This window comes from Carcharodon carcharias, chromosome 22, assembly GCF_017639515.1.
Source record: "Carcharodon carcharias isolate sCarCar2 chromosome 22, sCarCar2.pri, whole genome shotgun sequence".
NCBI lineage: Eukaryota > Metazoa > Chordata > Chondrichthyes > Lamniformes > Lamnidae > Carcharodon > Carcharodon carcharias.
This window is the reverse complement of record NC_054488.1, coordinates 21,244,338-21,257,126: the sequence shown is the minus strand read 5'-3', so window position 1 is coordinate 21,257,126 and position 12,789 is coordinate 21,244,338. Positions and strand designations below refer to the sequence as shown.

General features: G+C 44.1%; 1 protein-coding gene across 7 annotated transcripts in view; it reads right to left on the bottom strand.

The window, feature by feature from the left end:
• Positions 1 to 12,789, bottom strand: part of LOC121293715 (caskin-2-like) — a 296,419-nt gene that overhangs the window by 95,233 nt on the left and 188,397 nt on the right. For all 7 annotated transcript variants that reach the window (XM_041216912.1, XM_041216911.1, XM_041216913.1 and 4 more), the window contains 2 exons: positions 7,495 to 7,592; positions 5,984 to 6,129 (listed from right to left, as the gene is read on the bottom strand). In XM_041216912.1, coding sequence (XP_041072846.1) covers positions 5,984 to 6,129; positions 7,495 to 7,592 — 244 coding nt within the window. The remainder of the gene's footprint in view (positions 1 to 5,983; positions 6,130 to 7,494; positions 7,593 to 12,789) is intronic.

The following is a 12,789-nucleotide window of genomic DNA, read 5'->3' as shown; positions in this document are numbered from 1 at the left end:
GCCCTCCCTTCTTCTCCCGCTTTCTTGTGTTGAATGACCTCTGGAAAATGAGGACAGAGAAAGATTACGTAATGAAAAAAATACCTTTGAAACAATCAGGCCTCAATTTGTCTCTGTCAATGCAGTTCTCGAGGCAGCCAGTAGGAGGTATAGGAGGGCAACTCAGGGAAGGTCCAGGAGGGGAGATCGCTCTCCCACTCAGTGGCCCAGTTTTACGTAACCCTGAGGGGGAGGGAATCACTGCTTTTTATTATTTGGTTTGATGTGGCCCTCAGGGTGCAACAGATTGAGAGGAGCATTGGAAATATCCCAACAAGTGAGCTGAAGAATTCTGTTTCCCCAGTGCTGAGGGGTCTGGAAGTGAGCAACAAATACGTTGATGAAGATTAATGAATGTGCTGGGGCTGAGTTGATTTCTCACCCATATGTCAGCACTCTTGTGACTCAATGTGATCTGTATTCATAACATTGGCAGCAGGATCCATGTTTAACTCTTCCCTTCAGCCCGAGCAAGATCAAAATGCACACAGGAATAACAAGGTGCTTAAAAATTCTGCAACTAGGTTCGAGGAGGTGAAATACCCCAACATTTTCCCAAACGCACCCATCTGCCACTGCAGACTAGTGTAACGCCTGCCTAATCTGACATTCCCACCAACTGTTAGCTACATTGAAAACCTGCCTTTAATGTGCAAAACATCTCAGAGTGCTCAACAGTAATGTTTCGAACAAAATTTGACGCCGAGCCACATAATTTTTTTTTTACTCGTTCAAGGCATGTGGGTTTTGCTGGCTGGGCCAGCATTTATTGCCCATCCTGAATCGCCCTTGAGGAGGTGGTGGTGAGCTGCCTTCTTGAACCATTGCAGTCCATGTGGTGTAGGTACACCCACAGTGCAGTTAGGAAGTGAGTTTCAGGATTTTGACCCAGCGACAGTGAAGGAACAACGATATATTTCCAAGTCAAGATGGTGAATGACTTGGAGGGGAACTTCCAAGTGGTGGTGTTCCCATCTTTCTGCTGCCCTTCTCCTTCTAAATTGTAGTGGTAGTGGGTTTGGAAGGTGCTGTCTAAGGAGCCTCGGTGACTTCTTGCAGTGCATCTTGCAGGAGATATTAGGCCAGATAAAACCTCAGTCAAAGAGATAGGTTTCGAGAAGTGTCTTAAAGGAGGAGAGAGATGTAGTGGGGTAGAGAGGTTTAAGGACGGAAATTCAGAGCTCAGGGCCCAGGCAGCTGAAGCCTGGCCAACATCCGTGGAGTGATAAAAGTAGAGGGTTCTCAGGAGGTCAGAATTGCAGACACACAGATAACTTGGAGGGACGTGGGGCTGGAGGGGATTACAGAGTTGGAAGGGGTGAAGACATGGAGGGATTCTGAAAACAAGGATGAGAATTTTAAAATCAAGACATTGTTTGACCAGTTGCCAGCGTAGGTCAGTGAGCACAGGGGTGATGAGTGAATGGGACTTAGTGCAAGCTAGGACATGGGCAGCAGAGTTTTGGATGACCTCAAGCTCATGGAGGGTAGAACGTGGGAGGCTGGACAGGAACATGCTGGAAGAGTCTAGACTAGAGACAACAAAGACGGATGAGAGTTTCAGCAGCAGATGAGCTGAAGCTGGGGCAAAGCCAGACAGCATTCCTGAAATTAAAATGAGTGGTTTTAGCAATGTAGTCGGATTCTCATCTTGGCCCTGCCCAACATGATGATTCCTTGATTCACAACCTTAAACCTTACCAGCACTACCCTGAACCTGATACACCTGCACACTGGCAGTATCCCCAATCCCACACTCCCACTGTGCCCGATCCCACACTCACTACACTGGCAGTATCCCTGATCCCACACTCCCTACACTGGTAATGTCTCTGATCCCACACTCCCGACACTGGCAGTATCCCTGATCCCATGCTTTCTACACTGGCAGTGCCCCTGACCCTACATACCCTGCACTGGCGATGTCTCTGATTCCACACTCCCTACACTGGCAGTACTCCTAATCCCACACTCCCTACACTGCTACTGTGCCAGATCCCACACTCACTACACTGGCAGTATCCCTGATCCCACGGTCCCTACACTGGCAGTGCCCCTGACCCTACATATCCTGTACTGGCAGTGTCCCTGATCCCACAGACCATGCACTGGTAATGTCTCTGATCCCACACTTCCTACATTGGAAGTGTCTCCATTCCCATCTTCCCTACATTGGCAGTGTCACCGATTCCACACTCCACACACTTGAAGTGTCTCTGATCCCATACTGGCAATGTCGCCAATCCCACACTCACTACACTGGCAGTGCCTCCACTCCCACACTTCCATACTAGCAGTGACCCCGATCCGACACTTCCACAATAGCAGTGACCCCAATCTGAGAATTTCCACACAGGCAGTGTCTCTGATCCCACACTTCCACACTCTCAGTACCTCCATTCCCATACTTCCTACACTGGCAGTATCCCTGACCACACACTTCTACACTGGCAGTCTCCCCAATCCCACACTCCCTACACTAGCAGTGCCTCCATTCCCACACTGCCTACACTGCCAGTGTCTCCAAACCCACACTCCCTACACTGGCAATGCCTCTGATCCCACATGCACCACACTGGCAGCCTCCCCAATCACACATTCGCCAAACTGGCAGTGTTTCCATTCCTACACTCCTTACACTGGCAGTTTTCCCAATCCCACACTCCCTGCGCTGGCAGTGTCCCCGATCCCAAATTCCCTACACTGGCAGTGTCTCAGATCCCACACTCCCTACACTGGCAGTGTCCCCGATCCCACACTCCCCACACTGGCAGTGTCTCTGATCCCACACTCCCCACACTAGCAGTGTCTCTGATCCCACACTCCCCACACTGGCAGTGTCTCTGATCCCACACTCCCCACACTGGCAGTGTCTCTGATCCCACACTCCCCACACTGGCAGTGTCCCTGACCTGAACATGCTGCTCCATGTGATATTTTCTTGTTCTTTCCCTGCCGTGATGCCTCCTCAGAATATCACCCTGATTACCTTTTGCCCAACAATCTCACCTGATGCTGCACCCTCTCCGCTTGTGTAATGCAAATCTATCCTTCCAATCATTAGCCCAGGGTACAGGAAGGTTTGTTTTTATGTTTCAGATGGAATCAACAATCACCTTTACACACACAACCTCATTTCAAAACAAACAAGTCCGGTCAGACCGTGATGCCTGAGAGATTCCGATAATAAGGTGCAATTTAAAAACAAACTCTAGAATTACTCAACAACTCTCACCAAACACTCTAATCTCACCCACTATGAAAGTCAAGCCTTGAGTGTATTCCTATTCAGAACAGAAGGGGGCTGGAAATTTAAAGGGCCATGGGGCTGGGGTTAATGGCCTCGGCTGCAGACCCGGCCACCAGCTGGAAAGCCAGTGGCAACCCCGCCACACCCATTTCCAAGATCCCTGACAGGATTAAACATCAATCAGGCAGTTAACTGCCTGCCATCTGTGTCCCCACACCACTAAAGACAAAGATCGGCTTAGAAGAGGCACCAACCAAGAAGGAGGCCAGCAGCTCTCAAGCCCCAGCAGCGCCACTGGGACATGTGACCACAGCTGGAACTGCAGCAGACCCAGGACCATGAGCAGGGTCGGGGCATACAGGAGAGGTAAATTCGTCAGGCAGGCACCGGCAAAGAATTGGGGGGTGGGTCAATGTGGAGGGCAGAGTGGGACTCTTTTGTAGGGGCATCCCTTGCCTTGGAGGGCACTTTGTGATGCACAGGGTGCTGATCAAGAGGGCCCTTGTCCCCCAGAAGCCCACATGGAGGCTGCCAGGGTCCTCCTCACATGGTACAGTATACCAGCGGCAGTCCTTAATTGGCCACTTAAGGCCCTCAATTGGCCCAGGGGGGGAAACGTCATCCTTGACCTTCCACACCCTTCACTTTGTTGGGAAGGCAACGGGCTCTCCATCAAGCCCTTCCCACTCGATTATATGCCACATCCCCACCCCGCCTCCCCACCCGCTCCTGGGCAAATAGCCCACACCATATCAGTAATGGGGTGTGGACAATCCATGATGCCCTGATATCCTTGTCCTATCAATACATCCAGTCTGACACAAACAGCCATTCACAGGCTAGACCTGGAACTGCACAAAATAATGTCCTAAAGCATCAACAGCTCCTTTAAAAAGCTAACCTGGCACTTGAATCACATGGATAATACTTTTAAAGTACGTTCACATTTGAATGTTCTTTCTGGAAAGGAAGTTGAGGCCAGTTGTTAGGTGCCCTATGTGTTGGGAGGTTTCACTGTGCCAAGCAGTGAGTTTGATTCGCCATCTGTGCTGGGTTAACCCCTCTCCATCCGCAGTAGCAGGGCTGTGCTATGGAGAGGCTCCTGGGTAAGGGGAGGTACCTCTGATATTGGACCCACTGCCAGGAAGCCCAGGTTGGAATGTGATTATATGCATCAACTAGGTGAAGGCAGGATTGGGGTCAATCACTAGTTGCACCTCAGTGCCTAGGCATGCTGCGATGGGGTACCAGAGGGCAGCATCTGCCTGTTGGAACGTAACCCAGCACGAATTGAGGCAGAGGGGAGGAACAGAGGAAAAAAGGGAGATGGAAGGGAAGGTGAGCAAATTCATGAAAAACCCATTGCCCCATTGACAATGACAAACAGCCTTGGAAATCCCTTATCCTAGCATGCTGCATTCACCAGAAAAGACACTGCACAGCCCACACAACTTATCCTCATTGTGTGACAACTCCAATAAGACAGGTCTGAATGGACAAGCAAAGTCTATTGTGGATGCAGTTCCATCATCTCTACCTCCTCAGTCGTTATGAATCACTGAATCTCTATTTCCGTGGCCTTGGACCAGGAGGGGGAGGGCCAGTTGCTGCCTTGGTCACATGGACTCTCTGTGGCCCTCCCTTGTTGGCAGGGCTCCATATAATTGTCTTAAGAGAACAGGAGGCTGGTGGAACTTCAGTGGTGTTTGAATCCATAATCTTGTTCCTGAAAACCTTTGGTCCCACTCCATGCATGATGCTATCCCTTGGATTTCAGTAAACTGTGTCCAAATAACATTTAAATCCACTTGAGGTGTGAAAAGCACCCCGCAGTAAGATTATATAGAGACTGTCATTCCAAACTTGGTGGGGTGCATTGGGTCCTGAAGTTGAACACAACGCCGAAACAAATTATGCAACCCAACTGGTCTCTACTAGTGCTTACACTCCACACATGTGCTTTACTTCATCTCACCCTATCAGCATATATTTCTATTCTTTTCTCCTTCCTTGTACAATATGTAGCTTCTCTTCAAATGCATCACTTTACACTAGAGTGGTCAATTGTTATGATCGATGCAGTTGGTAAAGCTGAGTTATTTAAAAATCCCAGAGGGAAACTTTAAACAACTGTCATAACCTATAATTTTAAGTGTTATGTTTGAGATGTGACTCTAAATTCAGGAATCAGACCACCAGTTCTCGAGGCTTTACATTAAACTAAATGAAACATTTTATTAATTTACACAGGTTAAAATATATATACACATGGCTTCAAATTACTACTATTATAACTTTAAACAAATTCCCAAACTAATCTCCATTAAGGCAATAACAATCCATCGGCTTAACCAAACACCAGGCAAAGCATTTTCACCTTACAAGTTCAAAATGAGGTTCTTTTCATTTTGGTTTCTGTGGTGACAGTTGGAGGCTTACAACTGCTGCTTGACTTGGTGGTCAAATGTCCAGCATTGATGGTGATGGCCAGCATGGACTCAATGGGCCAAATGGCCTCCTTCTGTGCTGTTACAATTCTATGACAGGACCAACATTGCTGGTGGGTTGTCAGTACCCAATACAAGGGACATATTGGTCCAAGAATGACCCTCCCATGTTGTGTTGGCACTAATGGCGAAAGGACCCTAGATGACAACATTACAGGGTGGGACCAGAGGGGGAGCTCTTACTTACCACATCATAATGTCCATATTGCGCTGCGAGGTGCAATGGGATCTGCCCGTCTTGCGAGGCCACGTTCACGACTGCCCCAGCACGAAGGAGTAGACGCACAGGCTCCAACTTCCCCTGCCATGCTGCATAGTGTAAGGGTCGCATCCCTTCATCAAACATTAAACAGTACCAAAGGAACATGATCAGCAAGCAGTAAAGTCAAGGAGTTCAATCTTAACATTAGAAGTAGGCCAGACAGTGGTGAAAACTCTTTCACACAAAGGGCAGAAAAGATCTAGAACTTTCTCCTCCAAAAGGCTGCAAATGGTGGAGGACATTTGGAGCTTTCAAGGTTGAGATCAATAGATTTTTGTTGGGTAAGAAAGGGTATCAAGAGACATTGATCAAAGGTGGGAAAATAGAATTGAGGTATAAATCAGACAAGATATGGCTTAATGGTGAAGCAGGTCCAAGGGGCTGAACTGTTCTCCCACTCCAAACTTCCTACATCAATAAGAAAATGTCATTGCATGCACCCAGCCCATCCTGCTTGGAGGAGGAAGGAGTGTGGCAGCCAGTACCAATGGTGAAGATGTAATGGGCAAAAATACTGAAGCAATTTGCATTTATATAGCACCTCTGATGTAGTAAAATATCCCAAGGCAGTTCACAGGAACATTATCAAACAAAACTCTGATGCCTGTATCCTAACTCGCAACAAGTCCCATTTGTCCCTGTGCTCGCTGTCTGGCAATGCCTCAATTTTAAAATTCTCATCCTTATTTTCAAATCCCTCATGGTCTCACTTACCCTATCTCTGTAACTTCCTCATACCCTAAAACCCTCTAGAGTCTCTATGCTCCTCCACTTCTGCCTTCTTACACAACCATAATTTTTTTTCACCGGCCATTGGTGGTCGTGCCTTCAGCTGCCTAGACTTCAATCTCTGAATAATCTCCCTAAACTCCCACCGCCTTTTCACTTCACTCTTTAAGATGCTGCTTTAAATCTTTGAACGAGCTTTTGGTCACTTGCCCTAATATTTCCTTACGTACTTAAATGTCAAATTTTGTTTGAAGTGCTATGGGATGTTTGACTATGTTAAAGGCACTATATAAATGCATGGTTTAAGAAGTTGGTCTTTTTTGGTGAGTGAGTTGAAGAGCTGGAACAGGACATTGCAATGTGCCTCCTATTTGATGAAATTAATATTTTCTGAACTGCAACAGCTGTTGTAGACAAACAATGTAGTCAATTTATACAGACTAATAGAGAAAAGGGTGGGTTTTAAGGAGTGTTTTGAAGTGAGAGGTGGAGGGGTTTAGGGAGGGAATTCCAGAGATTCAGACTGAGGCAGCTGAAGGCATGGCTACTATTGGCAGAGCAATGAAAAACAGGGACGTGCAAGAGTGCACAATTGGTGGAGTGCAGAGATCTCAGAGTGCTGTGGGGCTGGGGCAGGGAGAGCCAAATCCATGGAATTGTCCAAAAATGAGGATGAGAAGAATATAAAACAAGTCAACAGTACAAACCATTGCTGTCCTTGATGTCCACCAGGGCCTGAGCTTCCAGCAGCAATGAAATGAGATCGGTGCTCCCGCTAAGTGCAGCATGGTGCAAGGCTGAGAACCTGCAGACAGAACACATGTACACTTCAACGACAGAGTCACAAACTAACAGAGATCTGTGGATCTGAGACCCTTGTGGATCATATTGGTGTTTTCATCCATCAAAGCAGATCTATCGATTTCCAAAGGCTTTGGAATCTTCGAGTGGGATGTTAGTGATTAAACACTTCTGAAATTTCACTCTTGGTTATTTTAACCCATACAAAATTAAACAGATTAATATAATCCTGCTAAAAATAATGGAGAAAATAATTTCACAAGATTTCATCCATCTTAGTTCATCCAGCCAGGGGAATCCTAAAGTTCTCTGATTGCAACCTTCAGCTGTTTTCTGCAAAAGATTCCAGTGTTTTCATCTCCACTTCTCTACTCAGAAGTTTATTCTACACGTTGATCACTCTTCGTGTGAAGAGGAATTTCTCGATATCAGACCGAAATTTACCTTCCCGCTAGTTTAAATCTGCCCTGCTCTCGCAGTTTAATTTAAAATTAATTCCCGGATTTCCCTTTTCTATTTTATTTACTATCTCGGCCACTTCTGTACAATCACCTCATTGCCATTACCTTCCCGTAATCAAAGGCCCGAGTTCCTTCAGTCGTTTTCTCATTGTTCACTTCACTAACACCAGCGATCAGTGGCTCTTCTGTGTACTGCTAGCATCTTAAATCTCTGCCTTCTACCTCAGTGACCAGAGCGAGTGGCAGTACTCTGAGCACAGCATGGTTCCAGTCTCCCCTGACTTATCATTGGCTTTACCAATTGCTGCTCTGCATTAATTGAACAGATTCACCTTCAAAGTTACTATAGTCTAGGTCTCTTTTTGGCCTGATTCTTGGTTATTTCAACACCATTTGGGGGATGTAGCATAGTAGTACTGTTACAAGGTTAGTAATTCAGAGACCAGGGATGGGCAACAAATGCTGGCCAAGCCAGCAATGATCATAAAACAAATAAAGGGAGAAAATTCATGGAACATGTGTATCATTTCTCCTTCCATAGTAATTATAGTTTGGATAAACATAGGTCTGCAGCTTTAAGAATAATCCTGCATTGTAAGATCACATGATCTGTGTAAACCAATGTGTTAGCAGTGCGGGGAACCTCTAGGAGGAGAGTTCTTCTTTAGTTATGGAGTTTGATGCATGTGTGTAGTTGCAGCTACTGTCTTGTAAATAAAGTTAAATGTGTTCACTAAGAAAAGTTGTCTGGAAGATCAACTCTATAACACCTTCCTTCCTACATTATACATTTATATTAAATTTCAGCTCCTCTTCTTCTGCCCATTTACATACTTTATCCAGAACCCTCTTTAAATTCTGAGTTCAATCCCCTGCCCTTCAGGTTTGGTATCTGCAAATTTGATCAATTTGTCTCAACAAGCACCAATATTTTATTCATCATCTCAAAGCTATGTGGTATTCCTCTTCATCGTATTGAAGAATTTCTCAGCATTTGATATTAATTTGCTGCTTCCCCCCAGATGATCAATTGTATGTGATTTCCAGACTAGCGCCTAGTTTTACAGAGCTGGATGCTTCACCATCCAACTAACTGAGCTCATTTGGAAAGGTGCTCTCTGTCAGCTCAGTGGTAGCACTCTGCCTCTGATTCAGGAGCTGGTGGGTTCATGTCCCATTCCAGGACTTGAACCCATGATCCAGATTGCATTGTTGGAGGTTCCATCTTTTGGGTGAGTCAATGAATAAAGCCCCATCTATCCTTGCAGATGTAAAAGATCCCACAGCTTTACTTGAAGAACAAAGGCACTTTTTGCCGTGCCTTGGCCAACATTCTTCCCTCAACCATTATTGTCAATGAAAACAGACACTCATGACATTTACTGTGTATTACATGGCTCTCTGCTTGCCTATGTGATAACAGTAATTACACTTCAAAATGTATTTAATTTATTGGTTCTGAAACACCATTTTCACCCTCTACACCATGCTCTTGCTTAATACCCTCCTTAAACCCTAGGTCCTTGATTAAAGTTGCAGATTTCATTCCTGGTGCCTCCTTCTTTGGCTCCATATTAGTTTTTGTCTGTTTACAACCCTGTGAAGTATAAAGAACATATCTTTTTATTTCTGTTGGACTGTGCATTAAAATTACAATGGCAGCAATTTGAAAGACATATCTACTGGAACAGTGTGAGGGATATATACAATGTTGCTGTCCTGGAACAGATTGTACCGTGAAAGACAGGTTGGTGCTGAGGACCAGTATGGTGTAAATGGGAACTGCCTGGCCACAACATTTTAATTGGCTCCTGACCAGGTGACTAGATTTATATGAAAGCAATGCAGCAGAAAAGCTCCTATCCTGATTAGAGAAAAGACCTAAAACCTTTCTCCTGTGCGTGTAAGATTCTAGTAATTCTGCAATAATAGCTAGCTGTTTTTCTTTCTCATATCTCTATAACCTGCTTTCTCTGAAAAACCCCTGTCAAGAGGGAAATGGGAAAATCACTGTAAGAGAAATTGAAAAGCAAATGCTCAACCAATGAACTAAAGACTGAAAGTGCTGGGAAGACCACCTCACGTCATCAACAAAAAACTGAAAGGAATTTGGAAGACATTGATCAAAATCAACCCATCAAATACTCTACTCCAGATTTGGTGCTATTGAACTGTTTCATCTCACTCTTAAAATCCATGTTTTTGTGTGTTTTATGTGTCTTGTATGTGTGTGTATAGGGATTTAAGAAGGGGTGGAAGGTAGGTTATAGAGTTAGAAATTAGCAGTTTAAATGTCTTCCTTTTGCCACTGGTTAAAGACAATTTGTTCAATAAACAGTTATTTACTTATTAAGTTTACAAACCTGGTGCTCATATTCTGTTAACCTAAATTAAACAATTAGGTGGTTTGATCCAACTTTTCACATTTGTCACGGCCCTGATATTGCAGTGCACTATCCCTAGTGATTCATGACAAAGTTTTGGGGCTCGTGTCCAGGGATATTTGGAGCAAAAGACAATGTTGATTTGGGTGTAGATTTAGTAGTAATAAAAGCTAAAAGGAAACACCAGATTTGTACTATCAAAAATAAGATGGCACCGGAAACTGCTAAAGCTTTCCTACAAGTGGAAGAGATGTCCCTGATGATTTTACAAGGGAGCCCAAAAGCCAGGTTAATTGAGTTGGCAAGTAAATAAACAGGAGGATTGCCTGCCAAAGCTAGGATGGCAGAGATAATCGAAGAGATAGCACAGCATTTAAAACTAAAAGGAATACCCGAGAGATCGAGTTCACCAAGGGGTGATTCACTGGAATGGGCCCAAATTCAGTTGCAAATAAAAAAATTGTAACTAGAAGCAGCAGAAAAGGAACGATAAAGGGCATTCCAAAGGGAACAGGTAGAAAGGCAGGAGAGAGAAAGAAACCAGGAAGGGGAATTATAAATGGCGAGGTTAGAAAAGGAGGAAAGAGAAAAAGGGGGAGATGGAGAATTCCAGCTATGAATGCTGACAGTTAAAAAAGAGACACTAGTAGGTGAGGCAGGACTTATTCCTAGATCAGAACCCAGTGGAGAGCTTTTTACATTTGTACAAGCTCTTCCAAAGTTTGGGGAAAGGGATGTTGAAACATTCTTTATTTCATTTGAGAAGGTAGCTAAACAGATGACATGGCCAAATGCAAATGCCCATGCAGAGCAAATTGACAAGTAGAGCATAGGAAATTCACTGTCAGAGGAGGTTTCTAGGGATTATGGTGTGGCGGAAAAGACCATTTTGAGTGCGTATGAGTTGGTCCCTGAAGCATACAGACAAAAGTTTCAAAATTTAAATAAACAGTGGGCAAACTTACATTGAATTTTAAAGGGTTAAGTAAAGTAGTTTTGACAGGTGAATATGAGCATCAGGAATTGAAACTACCTATGAAGTTCTCAGAGAGACTATTTCCTTGGAAGAATTTAAAAACTCCCTACCTTCTGTAATAATAACCCATGTTGAAGTCGAAAGGATTGCAACCACTAGACAGGTAGCAGGAGCGATTGAGAATTATGAGCTGATCCATAAAACTAAACATTTTATCTGTCACCCCATAAATTTGAAAATGATAGAAAGTGGGAGAATAAAAGGAAGGCAAGAAGCCAGGGTAAAGAATGGATAGCCGGGAATACGCGGAGGTCTCCTCCTCAGATCAGGAAGGAAGGTACTGAGGGTGGAGGTGAAACTCAAAAGCCTAAGTGTTTCCATTGTAATAAAGCCTTTGAAAAGTTGAAGGTAACCTTAATAAATGAACCAGTGTTGGCCACCACTGACTTTACCAAACCTTTTAAAATGGCAATTGATGCTAGTGACTTGGGGGTAGGTGCAGTCATTTTACAAGATGATCAATTAGGGACAGAGAAGCCAACCAGGTACTTTTCCAAGAAACTAAATCAATATCAGAGGAAGTACTCTTCAGTGGAAAAAGAAACTCTAGCATTGTTGTTGGCTCTTCAACACTTTGAAGTTTATGTTCAACATAATAACAAAGAAACACTAATCTACACTGACCATAATTCACTGGCATTCATTGAAAAGTTTAAAATTCAAAACGTGAGACTGTTTAGACGAAGTCAATTGTTTCCAACATTCAATGTAAAGATTGTTCTCATTACCGGCAAAGATAATGTGATCGCAGATACATTGTACTAAGTGTAAAATAGTAAAATAAGTTAAAGGGGTAAGAAATGCTGAAGATTGTATAAGATTGAATAAGGGGGTGGAAGGATGAATGGAAGTAAGTCTCGTGTTTTGTTGTCCAAGTGTCACATACCTTGTGATGAAACACCTTTTTGAAATGTTGTTTCATCTCTTTTGAGGGTGGAGGTATATAAAGAACATATCCTTTTATATCTGTTGGACTATGGATTAAAATTACAATGGCTGCCATTTGAAAGACATAAATACCGGAACAGTGCGAGGGATATAGGCAATGTTGCTGTCCTGGAACAGAGTGTGCCATGAAAGATAGGATGGTGCTGAGGAGGAGTCCGGTCTAATGGGGAACTGCCTGACAACAACATTTTAATTGGCTCCTGACCAGGTGTGTAAGAGTAGTGCAGTAAAAAAAGCTCCTAGCAAAACCTTTCTCCTGTGTGTGTAGGATTCCGGTAATTCTACAATAATAGCTAACTGTTTTTCTTTCTCATATCTCTATAACCTGCTATGAGAAAAACTCCTGTCAAGAGGAAAAGGGGAAAATCGCCG